We start from the raw sequence: 26,843 nt of genomic DNA on the forward strand, positions 1-26,843 counted from the left end.
TTTGTTTTGGAAATTATTTTTGGAAAATTTGCATATCTGGAAAACATATTCGTTTCAGTTATTGAGCTTTGCCTTTTGTCCTTTACTTAGACAGAGATTTTTCCTTCCTTTGGTTTGCTTGTTGCTTAAATTAGTTATACATATACATATAGGTATATCTCATATCGGGTATATATGCATGTCGTATTCATTATGCTATTTTACACTCAAGTAGTTTGCAACAAGTAGGTTTACATATCGTTTAGGCTGCGATTAGTTGAAGTTTTCCAGTTGGGTTCCATTTATTTACTTTTATTTTATATCTCAATTTGCCTAACATTTTTAAACAATTCTTGATTTTAGCAAATAAAAAAAAGGAATGCGATAATATATAATTTTTTTTTTTATTAATTTGATAATATGTTCTTTTTTTCGCTATTTGATTTTATGATATGTACAGTCTGCAATTGAAAGGAGCTTTAAGAGAGCTTGGTTAGGGAATGTTTTTTTTTTTTTTTTTGCTTTTGTTAGGTTATGTTAGCTCTTAGTTGAATGCAAATTGATTTTTTATCACATTATTTATTTATATTGGTATAATATGCAGTAATTTTTAATTTCAATACTCGCTCACGAGGCGATAGGAAAGGCGTATAGATATTGACTCTCTGTTTGACGGTCTCTCTGTCTCTCTCCAACTGGCTGCATCTGTTTTCTCTCTCTCTCTCTCTCTCTCTCTGTGTCTCGTCTCGTCTGTTCCGTCCATTGGTCAGCGACTATTCCTTTACGTCTGTCTGCCTGACTGTACTTCCCTACATCTGTCCGTCCGTATGTCTATGGCTCCGTCCCATCTAGCTTTTTGTCCGTTCGTCTGTCTGCCCTTCTACACACTTCTCTGTTCGTCTTTGTCTATCCCTTTCTGCCTAGTTGGTCCATGTGACTTTACCTGTTTGTCTTTTTTCCCTCAGCTCAAGTACTTAGGTCAGTCCATCTCTTGAGTTTTCCGATCGATGACTTTAGATAAATACTTCTGTTCATATCTTCCCTATCTCCATTGCTCTCTTTCTCTCTATCTCTCTCGCTCTCCCTCTCTCTTTCTCCCTCTCCCTCTCTCGCACTCTCAGTCAAAGCCAAATCTGCGACAGTTCTTCCCAACCAGTTCAAGAGATTATTGAGTTCTCACAATGGACTAACGCTTGACCTAATCTACAGATAGAGCATTCTCCATTGGGCGGGATATTTTTGATATTTATAAGAAATGTACTTAATTTGCTTGTGGCGTGAGCGAGTATTGGTCAGTCGAGAGCGCCCGACTGCAGCATGCTTGACGTTTTTTCTTGGTATTTAGTATATTTTTCCTTTGTTTAGTATTTTCTATGCAGTTTTATAAAATAAGTACAAATTGGGGTGTTTTTTTTGGGTTAGTTTGTTTTTGCTGCTTATTCACTTCATTCTGGCTCCATTATTTCAGTTTAGATTAGCTATTTGTTGTAGATACAAAGATACAAGATACAAGATACAATTTCATTGGCTTTAATTGACTAGACTCTTTCTCTGTGTGTGTGTGTGTGTATTTAACTAACATGTGTCTGTGTGTCTATGTGTCTATGCGTGTGTGAGTGTCTGTTTGTGTTTATGCATAATTTTCGTCTAGGGTAATTAAGATATTGTTATTTGTTGACTTTTGTTTTGTTTGCTTATAAATTTTGCTCTTTATTAATTGCCCAATAAAATGAATGTATATATGTATATGTATATCTATGTATATATCTTTCTCTTTCACTCTTTCACATCCACCCCAGTTTGTTTCACCCTTCCGCTTCTTGTGTTATTTATGAACTACTAGACTAGGACATTCAAAAAAAAAATTGCTTCTCTTAAAAAAAAAATACCCTACATATACATATATATATAGATAGAGATATATAGATATATGTATATATATCTGGTTACATATGCTTAAATACATTTTTAATTGTTTTTTCTTTGTTGTTGTTGTTGTTTTGTATTAGTTTTAGTTTTAGTTTTAGTTGTTGTTTCTGTTTTTGTTTTTCGTTTTTCAGTTTTAGTTTGGAATTTATGATTTACACATTAGATTCAAATTCGTTAGATACAATAATTTACGAGTCAATCGCATCGATTGCGTGCAACTCGATCCCCATCGACTCCATAGACTCCATTCTCCTTCTCCTCCTCCCCGTCCTCCTCCTGCCGCTGGCGCTGCAGGATTAGCCTGGAGTCTGGCATTTGCTGCATAAACATAAAATAAACATGGATAAAATAAGCTCTGATATAAAACTGCAGTGTTTTTTGCATTTGACAAATTTGTGGCCATGCGCCAGGCGCTGCACTCGCCTAGGACGATGGGGTATGCTCGACTACTGACAACAAAATGCAGCCATTTGAATTGAGCTGCCCCATATCTAGATATATGGATGTATAATAGTCATAGCTTTAGCTCTATGCTGAGTGAGTTCAGTGAGTTTTTGGGGAACTATTCTTGCGAGTTTATATATAAGGCCTGCTAGAGAGAGAGAGAGTGCAATGAGTATTCTAGGTTTCATTTGTTGTAGAAAATAAAAGTTAAAGAAGCGTAAACGACAAGCCAAAAGCCGTTACGAGGTAGCAATATGAACCGAACTAGTTCGTAAACGGAACTACACGACTTAGTCAATTATCAAGGCAAATCAAAGCAAGTGTTAGTGGGTAAGGTTACGAGTTACAGCCTGATCTAAGCTATATGACACAAAAGACATCCATAAATGAGCCAACTGCTTACTGGTTCCGAATGTGAACCATGTAACTGCAGTAGAATCCGCTTATAGCGTCCGTACAGCTATTGCGACGAAAATGTTGGTCTACAGGCAAACTTCTATGAGCAAACTTATACGGCTATAGCGCATTTCGGGTATAAAGACGGTCCTTTGGACGACGTTATAACCGGATTCCGCTGCTTATAGAATCCATGTAACTGATTCATATATCCTAATGCATGTATTTACATATATAACGATATTTATATGGGTGAGTATGTGTTTATGATATGTATGGTATGTATGATATAGGTATATGAAATGTATAATACAGTAATATATATGGTATGTATGATGTCTATGATATGTATGATATGTATGAAATATCATATACATATGTATATATTTGATATGTATAATGTGTATGATGTGTATGGTATGTATGATATGTATGTTATGTATTACACAGTAATATATATGATATGTGTGGTACATATAATATGTATATGATATGTACGATATGTCTGATATGTATGATATATATGATATGTACGATGCAGTAATATATATGTTATGTGTGGTATATATGGTATTTATGATATGTATGATACAATAATATACATGATGTGTGTGGTATATATGATATGTATGATATGTATGATGTGTATGATATGTATAATGTGTGTGTCGTGTATGGTATGTATGATATGTATGCTATGTATTATAAAGTAATATATATGATATGTATGACATATCAAGTATGTATGATATATATGATATGTATGATGTGTATGATATGTGTCATATGTGCTACATGTTTCTTGTGTATTTGTGCATGAGGTATACGTATGCCTGTACAAAATGTGTATGCGTGTACGCATGTATACGATCTATAAGCATGTGCATATACACATGTGGGACATAATTAAGTGAAATGATATGTATCAAATTCACAGCTATGTACATGCATAAATGCCAAACTGCATGTAAACATACATATGTATGTATGTATGTATGCATGCAAGCATGCATAGCTAGTCTAAACACTCTTGTTGAGTGCACCATTACAGGGTATTCAAGGGCCGAGTGCATATTCCGTATGCTTATACTATTTGTGTGGCAAGGAGTTTGTTAACAACAATAAAATGCATCGTTGTCATAGCTTGGAATGTTCATCGTGCTGGCAGATTGATGTGCAGACAGGACAGGATGCTGATGCTGGGCCAGAGATAGAGAGAGAGAGAGAGAGAGAGAGACTAGAGAAAGGATATTCGAGTGCACTTGAATGCCTATGCGAGCACACTTCACATAGCTACACACACACACGTACACACACACATACACACACATGCATACTGAGAGATAGTAACATATATGAAGCTGTTGCCATGACATACCGCAGCTCCTTCAGCCGAGACCCCAATCCCAAGCCTTGTGCCCCGCTCTGATTTATGTGCACGTTGAACACTCTATGCAGTCCTGCTCTCTCTCGCTTTCGCTCATGCACTCTCTCACTCTCCCACTCAGCCCGCCCAGTCGGCCTCTGCCTCGTTTCAGTTCCGGCAATCTGCTTGAATTGTGCGCTGACTGTTTGCAGACACCAAACACACTCACGATTTGTTTGTACTTATTTTTGATTCGATTTTACGAGTAGCGATCGCTAAAGGACTCTCGAACTTGGACTTCGCTTTGGACTTGAACGGCACACCCGGCCCTGGCCGGGAAATCAGAATGAAGCGACGGCTAAGCACTTCAACAAAGCAACAACTTTAATTTCAGCAACGGCATTAAATGCTTCCCACAGTCCTTCAGTTAGGCACTTCCGTGGGGCATCCAGCTGAGGCTCCAGCTATACCAGACCTGCCATAGACCTGCCTAGCTTACGGCTTTAATTATTCGAGTTTCGGTCTTGTTTCGCCCAAACATTGCAAGGTGTTGCTCATCATTTCAGTGCAGCTTAGACAACCTCCCAGCTCCCGTCTTTGGCTACCGTCTCAGACTCTAAAGTGCACTTTAGCTGAAGGCTTTAGCCTTCTGACTTCTACTTATTGCCTCCCCAGGCCTTTGGCCACACATTTTCTACTTAGGCCTTGAACTGACTGTGTTTCTATGTGGCTCGAATCAGACTTGAATTCTTAAACTCTGCGGGAGTTTCCATTTCGCTTTTGGACTTTAAGGCCTTTAGCATCTGGCTCTTATGCTTTACTGGGCTTTAGCATTGAAGTGATGGCAAGAGCTCTGCTCTCATGGAGCTTTTCAGATGCGTAGCATTCAAGCCTAGCCGAAGATTGAGTTTCAGCTGAGGGCTCGTCGAGTCGATGCAGGCGAAAGTTGCGTTTTCCCCTCAAATTAGGTTTAAGTGCTGAGAATCTGTAGTTGAACTACGATAATACTGCTTAGGCTTTTCCTTTAGGAATCTAGCTCTAATCTGTAGAGCAAAACAGGCTTATATATCTCATAGATGTTATACATCTGACATATGTTGTATATTTTATATCTTTTATATCTTACATATCGCATGTATCTTATATATCTCATCTATTTTATATATCATATATATCTTAAATACCTTATATATCTCATATATCTTATATATCTCTTATAGCTGATATATCTCTTATAGCTGATATATCTTACATATGTTATATATCTTATATATCTTTCAATCTTATATATCTCATCCATTTTATATATCATATATATCTTAAATATCGTACATATCTCATATAACTTAAATATCTTATTTACCTTAAATACCATATATATGTATCTCATATATCTTATATATCTCTTATATCTTATATATCTTACATCTTATATATCTCATACATATTATATATATCGTATATATGTGTGTCTATCTTTTACATATATCTTATATACCTATATCTTTTCCTTTGAGAACCTAGCTCTCTGCTCTAATCTGCAGACCAAGAGAGGCTTATGTGTCTCATGTATCTTATATATATATATCTTATATATTTGATATATATATATTTCTTATCTATCTTATATATCTTACATATCTTACGAATCTCATGTACCTTATATATCTTATGTATCTTATATATCTCATATATCTTATATAGATCAGCCTCTCAGTGTGTCTTTCTCTGTTTTCGATTAGCATCCATTGAAGCCCTAGCTAGGTCTTTCTAGTCAACCCGCAAGCCTTACCCAACTAGACTAAGCACTCAGCTGACTACAAGATTTTACTTTCATTCCTAGTCAAACGAATCTTCATTCTTCTTGCTTCTTTCTCTTATAAATGCTCTCAACTTTTCGTCGTTTTATGTAATTAGGAAAGAATTCCTAGGGAACCAAGGATTTCCCTGCGACTTCCCACTAGGCGCTAATTGAGTTTGCTCTAGTTCTCAGCAGCTGATCAGAGATCAGAGTTTCACGGAGACTGTCTAACTGACTAACTGAGTAACTGTCTAGCTGACTGACTGCTTGACTGATTGACAGGCGCAGCACTTTAGCTGCTGTTGACTTCTTGGCCTTCTTCTCCCGGCTTCCAGCTCTCTGCTCATTTGCATGTGTCACATCAGCTTTGGTGACATCACAAAACAACACATGCCAACACGCACACGCACACGCACTACCACACACACACACTCACACACACACTCACGCACGTGTGTGGCAGGCAGTTGTCTCTGCCTCGTAGCCTTTGGCATAGGCGATTTTTCAATTAGTTGGCTGCTGCTGCCGCTGGCAACAAATTTGCTGGGCTTTGGCCAACAGCACATCCTGCCCTCTAGCCATCGCTCTCTGCCACACCCCCACGCCCCCCTCTGACACACACTCGATGCTTCACTGTGTCGGCAGCTGTTTTAGCCTTCAGCGCAAATCCTACATAATTAAAATACTTAAAGGCTTTAAGCAGAGCAACAAAGTTTTTCACTTTTAAATTGTTGCAAGCCAAGAGTAAAAAGCCAGCCTAACGGACGAGCACATGTGTAGAAATGTTTTATGTGAGTGTGTGTGTGTGTGTGTGTGTGTGTGCGTGTGCCACCCCTCTAACCATGCCCCCTGGCCGGGTCAGGGTTAGGGGCGTGCGTGTGGGCTCTGCAACGCACAGGCACACTAAGCTCACTTAAGTATTTTTGCGTGCTGGCTTTTTGCACTTCCAACCCAAGGCACAGTGGGTCGAGCTATTGAAAAACTGGAATATCACAATTCATTTCAAAATTGATTTTTTGAATATTGATTTGTGTAATCGATATGCATATCGATATTAACGTTTTGATAGTGATTAGAAATATATGATTAGAATCTATTGCTGTTATCGATAAACCGATAAAATTCCGACATACATTTCATTTCAAATTTGATTTGTATGCACATTATTTTCAAATATCGATTTGAGTAATCGATATCACGTTGTGATAGTGATGTAATATGTATGTAATATCTATTACACTTATCGATAAAACATACATATAATATTGATTGGTACTTATATATACTTATATAGGAAGTCTATATTGATCAAACATGTAATATCAATTACATATATTATCGATAGCGATACATGTAATGTCGATTGTTTCAATATATTTTTTTTCAATGAGCTTTATTCCCCTTGAACTTAGTATATTTGTCATATCGATTGCTGGTATCTATAACGTAGAAAATTTTACATAATCGACTCATATATATATATATATATAGTGGTCTGTTATCGATATAGATATATATACGATATGCGATTAAAGTCCTTTATATACGAATATACGATTCATTTAGGTATATCCATATATGCATTGATAGCTTTTACCGACATACACAAATCAGCAATCATTGTTATCGATATTCGATATGTCATTACATAGGCTCAACATCAATTTTAGACTGTTTCACCCACAGTGCGACATGCTGAACTTCTGACAGCCTCCACGCGCTGTCGATGTCAGTTTCAATCTCAGTTTTTAGTTAAGCAAAGAGTGTGTGGGTGCTTTGTTGTGCCTTGCGTGTGTGTGTGTGTGTGTGTGCTGTGTGTGTGTGTGTGCTGTGTGTGCTATGTGTGTGTGTGTGCTGTGTGTGTGGGCGCATCTTTTAAAATGTTAATGATTCGAGCTTAATTGTGGGCGGCTCATGTGTGTGTGTGTGCGTGTGTGTGTGTGTGTGGGAGGGGCGTTGCTCTGGCAGCAGCTGCCCGCATATAACTCATACGCAACGTTGGCCACAGCTTTCGCTTGCGGCTCGTCGATTTGGCCACGTTAATTGACAGGCGGCCCACATAGATTTTCATAATTTTTGTTATGAGACAACACACACACGCACACACACACACACACACGCACACACATGTGCATAGTGTGCTTGTGGGAGGTCAGCTAGCCGCATATTTAATTACTTTTGTAGTTTTGGCCCGCTTTGGCACAGCTGTTTATGGCTAGGGTCAGAAGGGCTCGCACCCATCGCCGTCGCTTTTGACCTCGATTTAACGATTTTGCTTTGTCATTTTGGCCGTTTAATTATGTGCATGGAAATTTATGTGCGACTCCTTGACTTTAAATGAAGTGTAAGCACTCCGAGCCGAGCCCGAATATAAAAAGCATAAATAGCATCCAAAACCAAGCCCCCTCCTCCCCCTCCCTACCCCCTCCAATCCGATTCGCATAGGCAGAAATCCAAGTCCGGTGAGCCTTTGCCGCCAGCTGTTTGGACCCTGCCCCTTGCCCTGCCCCTTGCCCTGCCCCTTGCCCTGCCCCTTGCCCCTCCACTTCCCCTTCCACACGGCCTCGCCCACAGTTATTTATGGGCGGCGCGCGCCTGATAATTCGGCGAGGCCCGGCTCAGGCCAGCCCAAAGGCTCGGCCCAGCCTGATTAAATTTTGTATTAGCTCAATAAATTTGCAATGCCAAATGGCAGACAGGACAAAAAAAAACTGTATACCGAAAGAGAAAGAGGCAAATAAATGCGCAGCGACACGCAAATGGACAGCGCTTAGTCCTTTCGCGTAGTCCTTTTCCTCTTTGTCCGTTGTCATATTTGAGGCAGAGATTCTCGGGGCTAATTGATGGCGCTTGTTAATTGCCGAACGGACTGCCACGGCCATGATGATGACAATGAGCAATGCACAATGAGCAATGAGCAGCTGCCGAGCACTTGGCCAGCGCAACGCCTCGCTCACCTTGACCCAGCGAAGTGCCGTTGGAGCAATTGCCTCTTGCATACTTGAAACGAATTTTATTTTTTTTTTCGTTTTCTCTCTTCTTGCCTTTTGCTACTTGTTGTAGTTGTAGTAGTAGTAGTTGCCTTTCTTTTCATCTCATGGCTCTATACTCTATGACTCTAGTCTTCTTCATTTTTCATCTTAATTTTAAGTAATCTCTTATTGTCTCTCTCTCTCTCTCTTCTTTTTATGTCTGTCATTCACTTGCTTAAACATATTTTCCCTTTCCCTTCATTTAATCCACTTCATATTGATCTGTTTGTCATTCCCTATTCTATTCTTTTCTTCCCTTTATCTCTGATCCCTCCGTCTACATATTTCCTTCACTTATCTTCACTTCGGCATCTTTGACTTCTCTTCATTCATCCTATTCTCGATCTCGTATTGTCGTCTTCTCTCACTTATCTTCATCCTTTTCGTCTATTCTCCCAGGAGTTTTTCTCATCTTGTCCAGCTTCTCTCCTACAATTTGTCTTCCCTTATCTGCCTTTACTTCTCTTGCTTCTTCCCCCTCAAAATCTCTGGCCTTCATTCCATACGACTCCTCTTCCCTTTCATCTCCTCCATTTGCACCTTTCATTTCAGCTCCTTTGTCTTCTCTTCCCTTTCACCTCCATCTCTTCTATTTGCATCTTCTATTTTTTTGGCTCCTTTGACTTCTCCTCCCCTTCAGCTCCTCCATTTGCATCTTCCATTGCAGCAGCTTCGACTTCTCTTCCTTCATCGCTTGCTTCATCCCCTTCAGCTCCATTAAGTCTTGGTCTTTTCGATTTCATCGCATTGCATTTCTCAATTGACTTTCATTTTTTGCTGCTGTTTTTATTTAGTGCAACTCACTTTCAACTACTTTCTTCAACTACCCTGTACTATTTGCTGCAAGTGGGCATGCTGGACCAGCAAACTAAACAACTTCAATGCTCAATGCTCCACTACTGGACAATACAGAAAACTCGCAAGGAACTGCATATTCTATGGCATTCATCGCTTGAAAATGTTTCAACAGGGTATCTTCCCGTCGTGCTTTACTTCGTGCACACTCTTGTCTTGATTAATTTACTTTACTTTCGCGAAAATTTCACGTTTTTAGTCACTTCTTGCAAGTAATTTGCAAAATGTGTTCGCAATACCCTGGAATTAGAATTCGCAAAGGGTATACTAGACTCTTAGAGCCTGAATTTTCAAAATAGTTTAAGATGTGATAGGGTTAAAGTGTTCTTTCGTTTTCTTCACATAGTCTTAAGGGGTATCACAGAGGGTATCATATCTATACAATATGTAGGGTATAAACAGTTTACATCATTTGCATTTACTCTTCATTTCTTCTTACAAACTGTTTAGAGTGCAATTTTTAGCAAAGGTTTTAGCTGTGAACAGGGTATCTGCTAGCTATGCCGCTGTCAAGCACTTTACAGGGTAGCTGCGAGTCGAGCAAATAGCTAGTACTTGCTAAACCTACTTGAGTGTGCCATAGAAAGCTGCCTTGTTGTATTTTCAGTCAATTTTCTTAATGTTTCACATAATTTACAGGGTATTTTTGAGTCGTACACGCTTGCTGAGAGTCTGGGCTATGACTTATATGGCCAAAATGTGCTATATTTCACAACAAGTGCTCAGATTCAGTGACAAATTTATCTACTGCTCACTTTAAGGGGTATGTGTCGGTCGAGCTTTGCGTGTGCGAGCATTAAATTTGGTTTTCGTCGCGATTTTCTGTGAAACTTTATCGATGCTATAAAAAGGGGGCACGACGAGCTGCTGCACATGTGTGACAAGTTTTAATTTGACTCGGCTGAGCAGGAGCAGCAGCCATGCAGGAGCAGGAGCAGCAGCAGCAGCAGCAGCAGCAGCAGCATCAGCTGGGCTTCGGTTTAGGTTTAGTTCAGCTGAAGCGCTGCTCGCCCGTTAATTACGCGACTTTTGCTGCGGTCGACCATTTGCTGATTGCATGACGCACTCGCTGACGTGTCAGCAGCGACGCGACGTTGGCAGCGGCACGCACGGGCACACCCCCCTCCCCTCCCCCTTCCATCTGGCCGAATGACCAGCGCGAGTCCCATGGCCATGGCCGCCCACAACAGTTAGTCACGCCAATTTTATTGCACTGCTGACACGGCCAGAGGGCCTAGAGGCCGCCATGTGGGTGGGGCACGAGCAGGGGCAGGGGCAGGGGCAGGGCTGGGGCGGTTCTCCACTATCACTCGCAACAATGGCGTCGAACAGAGTTTTCGGATTTCAAGCGGAACAATTAAGTTAACGATCTGCGGACATGAGCGGGCGCCAAGTGACAGAAATCGTGTGCCAAATGCTCCAACATTGGCGAGGGGGGAGGGGGCTGACACGTGCGGGGTGGGCAGCTCGAAAATGCGCGAACGTGTTTTGTAGCTAACGCATAGGCACGCCCATTTAAGCCAGCACCGCCACTCGCCCACAGGCTGGCGGCCCCAGCGCTGGATGGTTAAAGCTTTAAGTTCGGGTCAACAAAGCATTTCTTCTTTCAATTAGCTCAACAGCCAAATTGATTAAATCAATTGCCAGCATTACGTGTGCTCAAGCGGGTCGAGGGGGCCCGGCTAGGTGGGCGACAGTGCGAAAATGTTGCAGCTGCAGCTGGACAATAGGCAGCAGCAAAAGCATCACTGATGCAATGCTCTGTTAGAAGCCTCAAAATGTTCAGATATATGTATCAGTTCTATAAGAACTATAGGTTATAGCTAGTTGAGTCCTAATCGAATGGCTAGATAAAGCTAAGTAAGCAGACTTTGATCTACGATTTTTACTTCTGAAGAATTTTATTTCACAAATTTTCTATTTCCATTCCAACATAAAAAAAAAAAACTTTCTATGAAAATTATTTTTGGGAAATTCTGTTTCGATTTCAGCTTCATCCGATTCGAATTTCTCCTTTGACACTCTTTTACAATTATATTTGTTTTCTAAGACATCTACTTAAAAGCTCCTTTTTCTTGATACCTAGTTAAAACTACTGTATTTTCTGTCTTTCTGCGTATTTTTATACCCTGAACCCATTGAAAATGGGAAATCAGGCTATAATGGTTTTGTTGAAATATATGTAACAGTCAGAAGGAGGCGTGGCAGATCCTACAAAGTATATATATTCTTGATTAGGGTGACGAGCTGAGTCGCTTTAGCCCTGTCTGCCTGTCAGTCTGTTCGTCTGTCCGTATGTTTGAACGCGTCGATCTCAGAAGATATAAGAGCTAGAGATTTCAATTTTTTTAAAATGTCCGTATATATAGAACGCATATCGAGTTTATTTTTCGCAATTCTGGATTCTAATGTCTTTTCCTATTTTTAAGCACTTTTCTTACGGATTTTTCCCGTTAGTTTTTCATCTGCTTCTATCTGCTCCATTTGTCTACCAGCTTCCATCTTCTAGCCTCTCCTGCTGCCCTAAAATTTGCTCAACTTTTCCAGCTATAGGCTCACCTCTCCAGCCTCGCTTCTCCTATGCTTCTTTCTGTTGGGTCAAAAACTTTAAGTTCAATTTGAAAAAAAAAGAGAACAAATATTATTTAAATGATTCCAGGCAAAGTCCTAAGTCAATTGTAGCCAGAATTTCGAATTCAATATGCACTGCTATAACAAGTGGCACAGATTTATAATGCACTCAGCAAAAAGGGTAAGTCTATAGGCATTGAGCAAGGGCAGGGGCGTGGCATACATTACAAGAAGTGGACTTGAGAGTCAACAAAGTTTTAATTTCCTTCAATGATTTCTCTGCGCATTTGTTTTACCAAAGCAACAACAGAAGTATGTGTGTGCTATGTGTGTGTGTGTGTGTGTGTGTGTGTGTGTGTGTGTGTGTGTGTGTGTGTGTGTGTAGCATCATAATCAAGTTAGATAAATCTAAATCCTTTGCGATAAGCGTCTATAGAATGAACCCGCTGTAGCATTGCCTTTCAGCCTAACCAGAACTTTTAGCTGTATGTTTGTGTGTTTGTGTGTGTGTCTCTGGAGGGGGTATGGGGGTTGGGGGGTACAAGTTGGAGCAACGAATTAGAGAGCGCTCTTCCTCAATGCCGTTGCGAGTGAATAGAATTTGTAATTTCCGTTTTCGTTTTGTATGCTAACCCATAGACCCCCAACCGGCCCCGCTCCCCACCTTGATGAAGCAAGCCTCTACCACACCGTACGTCCGTCCGTCCGTCCGCTGCCTCCCTAGGCTGTGAGGCCTGCAGCACTTTAAGTGAGATGTGGCATGGCACAATGAAACTGTTGAAGCTGCATCAACAACAACAACAACAACAACAACAACAATAACAACAACAACAACAGTTGAGGCTGCCTTTAAGGCTGGTTGCAGTTCAATTGGAGGAGCCAAAAGCCAAACTGACGAAAAAAGCGAAGGAAATAAAAAAAAAAAAAAGTTAACGGATTCGGATTTGGCTAACTGTGCGGAATACTTCTTTTTCCATATATGAGTTTGACAGAGAGAGAGACAGAGAAAGGTAGAGTGTGCGAGGGAGATGGCGAGATAGAGATATGAAGCGGGCATTGAAAACATTTTCCATTTGCATTTGAAGCGAAACGTAAAAGTTGATAGCAAATGTGTATAGGGTATACAACCTCTGTGTGTGTGTGTGTGTGTGTGTGTGTGTGCATAGGGTATGTGTGTGTGTGTGTGTGTGTGTGTTTGCTGATGAGAGCGATAAGCAGCCGGCGACGCAAATGAAGCTGAAACAAAAAATACTTTCCATTAGCAGCGCGATCAATGGCTAAAGCTAATTGAAAGCAAATGGAATCAATGTAAGCTATCCGCCAAACGATACCCCGTAAAAAGCGAAATTCAAATGAAAGGAGTACCAGATGCAAAGCAGCGTTATTCAATGGAGCAATATCTTAATTACATTTCGGCCAAAGGTGACGGCGAGGCAAGAGAAAGCGCGTGAGGTTCACATGAAATTTGACTCCATTGCCTCAATGTGACTCTCCAACTGCAGGCAGCAAACGCAGTGACTTTCCAACTGTAAATAGGCATAGGCATTACCTGAGGGCATATGTTGCTTGGAAGTAGTTGGAATTTAAGGGGAGCTGAGTTTTGGCTAGTCAACTAAGCTGAGAATAAGAAAAGCAGCAAAGGCTTGGAAAGGTTTGTGAGGCTGACGCATTTTTGACGGCTTCGAAAAGGCGCAGTCCACGCTTATTGGCTCTGTTGAATATAGCTAGGGGCGTGGCTGATCATATAAGGCATATGTAGGCTTCTGATGGTGTAGTAGGGCGAGTCTTTCTTTCAGCTCTCTGTCTCTCCAAGCTCTGTCTAGCTGATCTCTGTCAGTCTAAGCACCGTCTTGCGTTTGTGGAGCTTGGAGCGAGGGGATAAGTTCTTGTTTATACCCTGAACCCATTGAAAATGGGAAATCAGGGTATAATGGTTTTGTTTGTTTTTCGATTTACACAGAAATTTAAATTATCGAAAACGATTTTTTTTTTCTAGTGGACAGAATTATTTCGATTTATCGCATTTATCGCGATGACAAATTATCGAGACTCGACTGTACATGTCTAATCACTTCTCCTGGTGCAATAGCAGGGCCGAGTCTTTATTACTGTTCCAGTCTATTCGTCTTTCGTCCGCCTTCACTGCGTCCGTCTTCACTCCGTCCGATCTTCCTCAGTCCAAACTCCATCAATCCGACCTGTGCAACTTGGAGAGACAAGAGACACGTAGGTTGCTCTCTAATGAGATAAAGATCTACTGAAAGCACTAACGATTTAAACTTTCTATCCGAAACGTCTTAAAAATGGGATATCAGGGTATAAGGGCTTTCTGGTTAGAGTTAGTAATACCAAGACCAAGCAGTATTCATTTGCGTAAGAGTTGATAAAGTTGATATAGTAAACCCTAAGTAAACTCAATTGAACTTTAATCGACTGTGAAATCGATAGTTCAATGAATTTATCACTATGATCCTGGGTATTTCAAAGTCAGGCACTCCCCACTGGAGCACATCATAGTTTTTCTGTGACTCGCTTTGAATTTTTACAATGATTAGCGCAAGGTTCGGTTCAGTTCGGTTGGGTTCGGCTTGTAGGTTTTTGTAGGAATCGAAAATGAACTCAGCTTGCTTGAGGTTCTGAAGAATAAGGGAGTAGAGTAAAGCAACTAAACTAAAACAAATAATTGAAGTTCATCAATAACACTCTATAATTCATATGTTCCATTACATTCTCTTAGACTAAGTCAAAGCGCAGGCTGGCCTTTGGCAAAATTGATGTAAAGTGGATGGTTTTTTATGGGGTTTCAGGTTGGTTTACTTACTTCTTAAGCAGGAAATGCATAGTGTAAAGTACAAACGGAGCTTTAGTTCGCTCTCTTTCGCGCCTTCGCGTTGGATCCGTGCTGGAGTAGAGCGGGGCCGATCTAGTCGGGTCGCCGGCGCTTTCGACGTCGACGCCAAGCGATGTGACTGTGACTGAGGAGGTGGGCCAGCAGCCGAACGTAGCGCCACTCGACACAGCTGGCCACGGCGATCAGGAGCATGGCATTCAGGCCGAGCGCCAGTGTGGCAGCCGAGCTGCCCAGATTGCCCTTGGTCAGCTGATCGGCGCACCGGCCGATCGCATCGATGTCCAGTTCGCTCATCACGCGCCCGTTCACCTCCAGCGGCGAGATGCAGTAGTTCTTCTGCAGAAAGTCGCTCAGATTGTGCGCGCCCTCGGCCAGGGGCCCGTCGAGCAGGGTGTGGATGTGGCAGCCGCAGGGGAAGTGATTGTTGATCAGCTGCAAGTGATCGACGCCATCCACGATGATGGCATTCGGATCGGGCGTCTCCAGCACATGGTTGCCATGGAACTTCAGATGCTTGATGGCGGCCGTGTGCGTGAAGTTCAGCTCCTCGATGGAGTCGATTTTGTTGTTGAGGATCTGCAGTGTCTCCACCTGGGTGAGGCCCGTGAAGGCGTCGGCGCATATGACGCCCAGGTCGGACTCCTGCAGCGTCAGCAGCAGCACATTGGACAGGCCGCGAAAGGTGAACGGCGAGATCTCCTTGAGATCCATGTAGGCCAGCTTCAGCAGACCGACAGCGTCCATGCCGAAGAACGCGTCCTGCTCGATGCTCCGTATGCCCGACGGCAGTATCAAATGTCCCACATTCGTGAGGCTGGAGAACGCCGACGTCTCGATCCGGATCAGCGGATTGTTGCTCAACAGGATCAGCTTGATGTTCGACGTGCCCGCAAAGGCGTTGCCCTCGATCCGCTGGATCTGATTGTGACTGAGCAGAATGGTCGACAGATTCTGCAGTCCGGCGAACGCGAACTGCGCCACCGTCTGCAGCGGCGTATACTGTATGGATAGCTCACGCAATCGGGGCAGGCCACGGAATGCGAACTGTTTGATGCGCGTTATGTTGTTGCCATCCAGCGATAGCTTCTTCAGCGCCCGCAGTCCGGCAAACGAGTCCGGCTTAATGATGGGAAAGTTGTTTTTCGTCAATGCCAGATTCTCCACTGTCGCTGGCAGCTGGCGCAGTGGAATCTGCTCGAGTCCGCCCGTGTTACACAGCACCTGCACGACGGAAAGAGAGAGAGAGAGAGAGAGAGAGAGAGAGAGAGTGAGGGACAGTTATAGAGCGTGGCATATAGAGGTGCTGCGGCAGGGCAGGTGTCAAGATGTTAGTCAATGTTGGTGCGAAAAATTGAATTTGCGGCTTTATTGCTGCCAAATAAAATTAAATCGAATTTTTTTTTATGCTCTTTGTTCACTTTGTCATACTCTGTAAATGCTATAAGTGGGTATATGCGTTAAGGAATATCTTTATGGTTGTTCGTTGAATGTCTTTAGGCTTGCTTCTCCCTTAACTAGACTCGCCGATATATATCGATTAGGTTAAGCTAAGCTATGTTTGCCGATACATACATTTGCCGATTGGGCTGTATGGAATAGTTTCTTGGTCTGTTTCTCATACAAAACCTGCTGCATGGGCTAGGCGGTTATCTCTAGCTATATGTTAATTTAAAAATCGATAACAATCGATTATTTAACATAATTTATCCAATTAAGACCAACAAGTCTTGCTTGTGATTGTGAGACTAGAGTTAAGTGAACTGTTTATAGCTGAAATTATCAAGGATCTCGATTCTGTAATCGTAAGTATATTATCGATAAATATCGATACACCGTATTTAAGTTTTCTTCTAGAGTTTTATTCTATTGTATGCAACAGAGATTTGGCCCTCAAATTAAAAATTTAGCCACTCCACTTCAATCGATAATTATCGATTATTATATCGATAACTTAAATTTAATATTTCATATTCCATTTCGCTGTTTATATACGTCTATATATCTATACCTATAGTCTACTGTGAGTTCAGCTCATTTCCATTGCTCCCATAGAGTGCAGGGTATCTGCCTCGTCGCGCACTCTTTTGCTTCGTCATTGTTTTGTTTTGTCGCCGCGTTTCTGTTGCTCGTTTCGTTGTTATTTTCGTTGTTTCCTTTTAATCAACCTCTCCCCCTTAGCAGCTGCTTCTGCCCCAACCCACTTTGCTGACCCATCCCACCCCCACCCCCCACGCCCCACCCCCTCGACATTGTTTTGCGCCACGCGTTTCGCAGCCCGCTGCTCGCGTCTCGTCTCCGCTTTGTGCTTTCATTTTTTTTTTACAACTATTATGTGCTGATGCGTGCGTTTGTGGGCAGCACAGCCATGCCCCGCCCCCGCCCCCCCGGCTGTATGGCTACAATGTCCATGCTAGACATGCCTCGTTCCATCTACTTCGTCTTTACACTCTGCCTTATCTGTTGTAACTCCTCCTGCTCATCCATCTACATCTCCTACTCCTACTCCTGCTGCTGCTGCTGCTGCCGCTGCTTCTGCTTCTTCTTCTTCTACTACTACTGCTGCTGCTCATCGTCCATCTGTCTGTCGCATCGCTTGTCGCCGTTTCGTTGATGTCATCGCTGCCCGCCTCTGTCCAGCTCTTTTACAGTCCGCCTGCCTTTCGCATTTGCGCAATTTTCATACGCTTCACCTCTTAAATGAACGAATTAAAAGTTTCATTTCTTGCTGCTTCTACTGCTTCTTCGTCTTCTTCTTCGTCTTTTGTGTTTTGTATTTGATTTTATTTTTCCTGTTTAACAATTGCTTATGCGACTGCCGCCAAATGTTTCATTTCAATACGTTGCGCTGCGTTTCATTCTATTGTTCGATAAGCTCCATGTTCCAGTTTGTAAATGAGCTTAACGGGTATGAACTTTACCAAGTTGCATATATATGCAGCTACATATATATATCTATCAAGTAAGTAAGAGCAAGAAACTTACAAGTAATACAACTAAGAAGATCTATGAGAACTAAACTGAACTGCAGCAAAACAATTTGCAAAACGTCAACAACTTTTTACTGCTCTGCGCGTAAGTTTTATTTGTGAGCTATTGTCATGCCAATATCTTTTATTAGATGGCAATGCATAACTTTAAAATGTGGCGCAATGTGTTCGATTCAATTGAATTCGAGTCTCTTCTGGGTAATCCTTAGTCGACCTGAAGTGTATGGCTGTTAAATTTTCCTCACAACTACAAAATTTGCCTCTAGCTGTTGGCTTTAGACTGCAAAGACTATTATAGTATTGATAACATCTGTCTACAGTCATGCCTGCCTACAGCTAATTGGCCTCTGCAAAAAGTCTAAGCTGATATTCTCAGCTGCCGTCATGATTTCCCAATCAAATGAGAGACCTTACTGAATATTTAGATATCCAAATATTATCGATAACTCGCACAGCTGCATAAAGCTATCGCAAATGTTAGCTCTCCTGCTTGATCCAGGCAAAACCTTGAAGGTTTCATTTAGGGTTCTTGAAAATATATCAGAAAATATCAATATATCGATATATTTCTCAACAATGAAGCTTTCATTTCTCATGGTCTCTCAGCCCTATTCTAATGCCTAAGCCGACGCAATTAGCAAACCAATTGACTCGGTTCTCAACAAGATTAAATCTCTCAGCAGATATACACAGCTAAACTTATATATATATATATATATTTGTATATGCATAGCTGAGCAACCAAGTCCAAGTTGGGCACTTGAGGCAACGGCTAAGCGCAATTTTTGAATAGAACGAGAGAAACACTTCTAAGGACTCGCGCTGCTCTTTTACCTCAATTCATTTATTAATAATTTTTTCATTTTCGTTTTTGTTTTTGTGTTTGCTGGTTGGGGGGGTTGGGGGGCTGAGTAAATCATTTCATTGTTCATAATCTGGAATAATGAAATCACTTAAGTTCTCAATTTGGTAAAAATGACGATGCCAGCAGCGCTCGCTCGCCCCATTGGTAATAAGGATGCGCATTAAGCGTGCCTAAGTGGGCCGCTGACGGGGCGGTCTTGCGGCTAAAGGGGCGCGAGATGTGCGAGGGGGCGTGGCAGTGCCTACTGCCATCATTTGTTTTTTGTGTTTCTGGCGCCTCTCGTGTTCTCTGTTCACATCCTCCAAACTATTCGCGCAGCTGGCCGCAAAAATTCTCGCGGGAGACAATTGAATACGAAAAGAGTGCAAGCGCAGTGGTCGCTGAGTTGACTGACGAAGGGGATACCCTGTATACATAATGAGAAATTGATTGGCTTGCTTGGCATTGCTATATATACCATTAGCTAGATCTCTAACTGCCTATATTATCTACATATATCTATGGCTGTCGCCAGCTACCCTATCTAGCGCTCGCTACAGGGTATACCAAGTGGTGGCGGGGCGCACAGCAGCAAATGTAACAAGTGGAATATGCCATGCCCACAGCAAGTGCCGCCGCTGCCGCGCCCCGGCTCCTGGCTAGCCCCCATGCCTGTCCATTGTGCAGTTTGTGAATTGTGAAACAAAGGGAAATGAACATTTTTGCCCAACATTTTCGATTTAATTCTACTCGCTCGCTCTCTCTCTCTCTCTCTTTCTCTCTCTCTCTCTAGCTGTCTCTGCGTGTGGCCAAGAGGCTGACCAGGCCGAGGATCCCCCAGACGAACTCTCTATAGGCCACCAGCTGATGATGATGATGATGATGCTCCTGCTAACAACTATAAAGGTATGAGAGAGAGAGAGAGAGAGAGAGGGAGAGGGCTAGAGGGTAGCTGGTTAGACATTGTTAAGCTTACTTGAGTCTGGGACAAGCAGATGCACTCGGCTGGGCATGATTTGGATGTTTCGGTTTGTTGCGAGTTCCACAGGCAGACAACAGTGAGCGCAATTATGAGCAGCAGCCAGGAATTGCACATTTCACGTTTCTTCTTCTTGTTGCTGACACGACAGTTTGGCGGCGTAATTGAGCTCGATTCACTATCTCTCTTCCACGCACACACACATACACGGGGATAGAGCCAGAGAGAGAGAGAGAGAGAGAGAGAGAGAGAGAGAGAGAGAGAGAGAGAGAGCGAGAGAGAGGGCGAAGCAGAGTGAGAGGGAACGGACGGAAAGGGGTGTGATTCAACTGCTGCTGTTGCGTTGGCTGCTCCCTCGGCTGCCAGTTGGCCTTTTGCCTTTGCCTCGTTGCGTTTTGGCCTGCTGCTGCTGCTTCTTCCTCTTCCTCTGCTGCTGCTGCTGCTGCTGCTCCTGCTCCTGCTCCTGCTGCTGTGCTCCTTGTGCTTCCTCTTGCTTTGCTGCTGCTGCTGCTGCTTACTTATTTATGTTTTTTATATTGCGTTATTTCATTTGAACTTTCTTTTTATATATTCTTAAGCTTAATCATATTTATTTATGCTGCTGCTGCTTCCACGTGCTGCAAAAAGAAACAACAAAAAGAGAGAGAGAGATAGCATAAGATAACGAAATGACAATTGTGCGAGTTTCATTTGCACTTTTCCAATGCGACACTTAAAACTTATGACTTACTATAAATATAGATAGAGCTCTATATATACATACATATTTCTATCTATACATGCATACATAACACTAAAGAAGCCTACACTTGATAGAGAAAGAGAAAGAGAGAGAGAGAGAGAGAGAGGCAGAGTGAGACAACATGCAAAATTGATGCGCAGATTAGACTTGCTGTAGACAGCGAGAGGAGTGTGAGGGAGGGTTAATGTTAGATCGACAGTTGGCATGAGCCTGGCACCTGGCTGCGGCTCAAAGCCAGTGCTCAAGCTCAGTGTTTAGCTCTTAAGCCCCACTGCCCCGAAAACTCCGCAAGCTGAACGAAAAGGCAACGCAAGGCAAGTCATGGCAAAGGCCGCATTGCCGCTGACGTTGATGTTGGCTTTGGCTTTGGCTTTGGCTTTCAGACTGGGCACTTGGTTCTGGCTGGCTGGCTGGCAGGCTGTCAGCTCCTGCTACTATGTCCAAAATAGCTCCTTGTTAATCCTCAATAATAAATAAGTAATGCAAGGTGGACGCCAGCTTGCAGCTGCTTGCAGCAACAAAGCCAGTGCAATATAATAACTAAAATTGCTCTAAAGAGAATTTGCGATAAGGCGTCGCTGCTGCTGCTGCTATTGCTGCCATTGCTGCTGATGGCAAACGGGCTGGTGGGCCTGTTTGAAATGTTTAAATGCACAAATCAAATATGCAAGCAGCCAAAATGACAAACAGACAAACAGTCAAACAAGCACCTGATGTCCAGCTGAGCTGGGCTGCGCACGGCTTTTAATTGAACATGCTGGGTAACTTGGCCTAAGCAAAATGTCGCACACAATGCCAAATGCGGACACAAGGGGAGACATGTTTGGGGTCAGCCAGACACAATAAATATGCACAGGCATAAATCCGTGACATTATAATTGGAAAGCCAGCAAATATGGCTGCAGGCGCAACGCGTAAGTGTGAGTGAGAGTAAGAGATAATGCACGCATTTGCGCTCGCCAGCTATATTAAAGCACAAATGCAGCAAACTGGCGGTGGGAGCGAGACTGACTGTATGCAGCGAATCGATCGGCTGCCGCTTAAGTAGCCGCCATGTTCCTTAGGATGCGTGTGCGAGTGTGAGCGCGAAAGCAAGTTTACGTAGAGTGTAGACTAGTCAACTAGCTTTCAGAGAGCTTTCAAAATGAATAGCGAGAGCATCGTAGAAAACTGATCTAAGCAGCGTAAAAGAGACAGATATATGTATGTGTATGCATGGCGGTTATACACAATGGCTGTTCACTGGAGATTGAGAGAGCGCACGCAGTCTTATGTAGAGTTTGTGTAGAGTTTTGCAGACACTTTGTAGAACGAGTGAAGAGATACAATATATATATGCAGTGTGTAGTTTGACTTCTCTCATTGACAATAATTATGCCTGTGTAAGTGTATAGCAAGTGTGAGCTGCTATTATTTAAAGCTCTGTCGAAAGGGAGAACGAGAAGGAAAGTCAACTTTAAAGCGTTCGCGCTCATGCTGGTATGTGGTGTACATTGGCGGCCATCTTTGTCACACAGCGTGACATTTTGGCAGCATTGGGAAAAACCTTTGCAGGACCTGAAGCTATGAGCACACGAAAATCTGTGTGTTAAGGACGCGATGTGAAGCGACGCGACACGACGCGACGGTCGCGACGCTCGACGCCTGCCGTACCTCACACAATCGCATTACGTTCTGATCTAAAGGGATAAAAGCAAAATAACAAAGCTCAAATAATGCACAGACAATTGTGTAAGCAGCTGCTATGGAAGAAGAAGAGGAAGAACGACTGCAGCACGACACGAGCAGCAGCAGCGGCAGCAGCGGCAGCAGCAGCAGCAGCAGTGATGGCAAAAGGAATCACAAATGTGGCAACTAAAGCAGGCACCAGGAAACAGCTTAGTGGAACAGCAGCAACAGTAGCAGCCCAGTATAGTTGCTTACTCCATGCGATATGTGGCACAGCATCCAGCAGCCAGCATCCAAGTGCCAAGGCAGACACTGCAATCACCACTGTGGCAGCAAGAGAGAGCGGAGCAGGGAATAAGACAGCATGCGCAGCTAATCAATCAATTTTATTCAACATTTTATTGAATTAACACTGTTGAAGTTGTACAGCGGCTTACGAGACAGACGTTGCCCATGTCCAGGTCAATATCTAGCGCAGCATCATCTCTGACCTCGGTTCTCTGTTCTATCGCCTGCCGTTGGCTAGCCATCATTTATGCTGGCCGTGTCATCGTTTAAGCCAACATTATAGCCAATTAGTAAATAGATTTAATGGCAAAGACATTGCTCAGCATTCCACAAAACACAATGCAATGTTATTATGGCCTTCTATCAATCACAAATTGTGGATAGATATTCCAATTTCGGTTATATAACCAACAATTATGTGGCGAACGTATGCGTGTGCGCTAGAGCGAAAGGGTTAGATAATTGAGTGCAACAAAGCGATTTTAATTGCTTTACTTTTCACACAGTTATTCATATACAAATAAACAAAACTAATTTGCTGTGCTGCTGTCTCGCTTTAACGTGTAACTGAGTACGTACACACAATTATTTGTAGATTTATGCATACTCGTGAAAGTGGAGAGTTGATCAGAGGCAAATGCTCGCCAGTGTTTGCTGCTGTCCCACTCGAACTCATTTAAACTCCGCTCGCATAGCGAGTGTTTGCTTTGATTGGTTGACAGGCTTACTGATTGATGATCAACAACGGAGGCAGCAATAATTTCCAAATAGCAGTAAATTCCATTTTTCACAAAAATTTTCCTTTGTGTCGTAATTAAATACTGACACACATGTTGTAAAGTTTTGCTGCTGCCAAGCTGTGAAATTTATGTTTCTCTTTATTATCACTTTTTGTTTAGGCTCGACTTTGAAATGCTTTGTGTAATCGCAACTCAGGCGAATTAACAAAAAAAAAAAAAAAAAAAAGCAGCAAACCACAAAAATCAGAAATTCAACTAAGCTGACAGTTTGAGTAGACAATAGTCGGATTTAAAGGCTTAAATCAATATTTGAGCAAAAAGTGATTTTAAATTTAATGACAAGTACATTTGCCGGAGCCAGAGTCGGATAAAGTGTTTAAACTTGGACTGCATTCAATTTAGACACAAATAGCAAATGCCAGCAATCAGAGTAAAGAACTTGGAAGCAGTTGAGCAAACTTAACCCACATAACAATTGAGTGGAGGAGGAAGCGGCTGCCTTCACTTTAAGCTCGGCAACCATCTGTGTGACTAAGATGCGTTGCCGCCGATGATAATCAGGCAAGGAAGCAATATCTATAAGATATGTGAGCTCATAAGTTAATGTCCGTTTCACGAGCTAAATAAATATCGTTAAATAGATAAGCAAAGAAGCCAGCAAATAGAATTATTTTTGCCACGCAGCACACAGAGAAGGCGACCACAGAGCCAGAGCCAGAACCAGAGCCAGAGCCAGAGCTCAGAGTCAGGATGTTGGCCAAAACGACAAACGACCCACGACGGACAAAGGACACGGGACACGGGATACGGAATACACTCGGACGATTGGACGATTGGACTTGGGACATTTGAACGTTTGTGTCGTTTGTCGTTAGTCGCCGGGGCCACATTCAATTGCTGCCAACTGGCGAGCGAACTAAGGGCTCCAGCACATATGAGCTGGCAGGGAGCACCTGCAGCAGCAGCAGCAGAGGCAGCAGCAGCAGCAGCTGGCAGAGGCAAGTGCTTGACCGACCACTAGCGTTCGCTTGCCATGAAGATAATTTAGAAAGCCGCACAAAGCACAAAGCACACACAGACACAGACACAGGGACAGGGACGGGGACAGAGGGCGGGAGGGGCAGAGTTGGGCCATCAGTCAATGCAGAAGGCTGTGTCCCGCTTAAATTAGAGAGGGTGTGAGAAAGAGAGGGAGAGAGGGAGAGGGAGAACATTAAGTAAGTAAGTTTTGTGGTTGCAATTGAAAAACGAGCTGAAGCTCTCTTAAAGCGGGCAACAGCGGCCAGCAATGTGGCCGACACTTCATTAACGTGGCCCGACCCGTTGGCCGGTTGGCTCTTGGCCATTTTAATGATCAGCAGCTGCAGCTGCAGTTGATCACAGTTGAAGCTGTTCAACGACCAGCTATGCATTTAATTGCTCTTTGTGGGCGAGCAAAGGACCAGCAGCAGTTCACAATATTTTGGCTGCTTGCCAGCCAACAGTATTGCAATGTCTGTCTGTATAGTTGTGTGCGTTTCTCTCAGTCTCCCTGTGTGTGAGTGTGTGTGTGTGTGTGCCCGCTTATCTTTTCAGTTAAATGCCTATGCCTGGGTCGCTAATCAAATTATGAAAGCCTTGTTAACAACAAGAACAACAACAACTAGGAGAACGAGAACGAGAACGACAACGACAACCAGAACAATTGTGAGCAATGACGATGTGCATTGGGATAAGAATGCCAGTCGGAATTCACCTGGTCAGTGGCCTATGGCATGCATTGATAACTAACATACAACTAGGCAGGTGTTGTGTTGCCCTGTAATATGCATATCTAAGATGTTCGTCTGCATTTGAAGTATATTAAAGTCAACTCATCTGTCATCCAATTCTATTAGATCATCAGTTAAATAAGTGAGATGGCATGATATGCACGTCAGCAGATCGAAACTCTACACATGCAGCTCTCTCCCACCCTGCCTTTCTCACATACTCAGCTGAGTCTCTTTAAAGATGGCCGTCTGCATAAACGGCTAAACTGAAAGCATTTTATTAGATCTCCAGTTAAGTAAGTGAGATGGCATGATATGCACGTCAGCAGATCGAAACTCTACACATGCAGCTCTCTCCCACCCTGTCTCTCTCACATACTCAGTCTCTTTAAAGATGGTCGTCTGCATAAACAGCTAAACTGAAAGCATTGGCTCACTCTATTAGATCATCAGTTAAGTAAGTGAGATGGCATGATATGCACGTCAGCAGATCGATACTCTACACATGCAGCTCTCTCCCACCATGTCTCTCTTACATACTCAGCTGAGTCTCTTTAAAGATGGCCGTCTGCATATACAGTTAAACTGAATAGTGTGCATACAAGCATTGGCTCACTCAACGTTAAGTGAGCGATCGAAGCTCTAGATAGTCCCCTCTCTCTCTCTCTCTCTGTCTCACCCACTCAGCAATCAAATTATGAGCGTGCTGTTAAGAAAAGCAACCAATAGCAAACAACAAGAGCTTTAAGCAATGTTGATGTGTGTTCGGTATAAGAGTTGAGGTCAAATTTCATCTGGTCAGTCGGCCATGCGATGCGTTGTTAATCAAAGAGGCAAGGCAACTCAAATATGCCAGCTAGTGCTCGCTGCCAGCCTTCAATTACCTGAACGCCTGTAAATATGTTGGTCTCATGAGTTTTTGCTTGTAATACACGTATCTTGGCAAAAGTTTTCACTCGTCTGTGCTCTATCAAAGTTAATATTATGCGCAACTTAGCACAAAGTGAAAATCTTTAAGAGTTCATGTGTGTGTTTGTCTGGATGTGCGTGTGTGTGTGTGCGTTTGGCTGTGCGTGTGCTGCAGCAGCCTGTTGACGGTTCCATAAACCGAATACATAAAACATGTGTTAAACTTTGGCCTACAGATTTACACTTGGCCCCAGACAGCGGCAATACAAGCGTTCTGGCCAACATCAAGGCTTAGACGCTGTCTATCACTCTTTGTCCTCCCCATCCATTCGCTTCGGCTGTCTGTCCGTTCGTCCATCCGTCCAGCTGTCCGTCTCGCTGTCTGGCCTTGGCTTGCCAAATTTGTGGCTGTCAACGTCAACGTAAGGCCAGCCTCAACACCATTGCCAGGCATCATCTCTATCACCAGCGCCGACACCAGCACCGACACCAGGACCGACACCAGTTCCAGCCTCATCTCCATCTTTAAAGACAACGACATCATCGTTGTTCTTGTACTCGTTTCTCCTTGTCGTCGTCGTTGCCTCATCATCAGCAATTCCCAAGTGCGTGCAGTCGCCTTTAAGCTGCCTTTGTCTAGCTCTGGCCGCACAGCACAATTACACTGAGAGAAATGCATTGAAGAGGTTAATTCAATACAAATCTAATCAA

The 26,843-nt window shown here is 42.9% G+C and overlaps 1 protein-coding gene across 6 annotated transcripts in view; it reads right to left on the bottom strand.

The window, feature by feature from the left end:
- Nucleotides 1-371: 371 nt before the first annotated feature.
- The window catches only part of LOC115564622 (uncharacterized), a 41,231-nt gene continuing 14,759 nt past the window's right edge, over nucleotides 372-26,843 (bottom strand). For all 6 annotated transcript variants that reach the window (XM_089264822.1, XM_089264821.1, XM_089264823.1 and 3 more), the window contains exons 3-5: nucleotides 20,032-20,651; nucleotides 15,195-16,445; nucleotides 372-2,226 (exon numbers count right to left, since the gene is read on the bottom strand). In XM_089264822.1, coding sequence (XP_089120948.1) covers nucleotides 15,297-16,445; nucleotides 20,032-20,151 — 1,269 coding nt within the window. In that variant the 5' untranslated portion in view covers nucleotides 20,152-20,651 and the 3' untranslated portion in view covers nucleotides 372-2,226; nucleotides 15,195-15,296. The remainder of the gene's footprint in view (nucleotides 2,227-15,194; nucleotides 16,446-20,031; nucleotides 20,652-26,843) is intronic.

The sequence above is a fragment of the Drosophila navojoa genome, chromosome X, assembly GCF_054131105.1.
Source record: "Drosophila navojoa isolate 15081-1374.11 chromosome X, UAZ_NAV_1.0, whole genome shotgun sequence".
Classification (NCBI taxonomy): domain Eukaryota; kingdom Metazoa; phylum Arthropoda; class Insecta; order Diptera; family Drosophilidae; genus Drosophila; species Drosophila navojoa.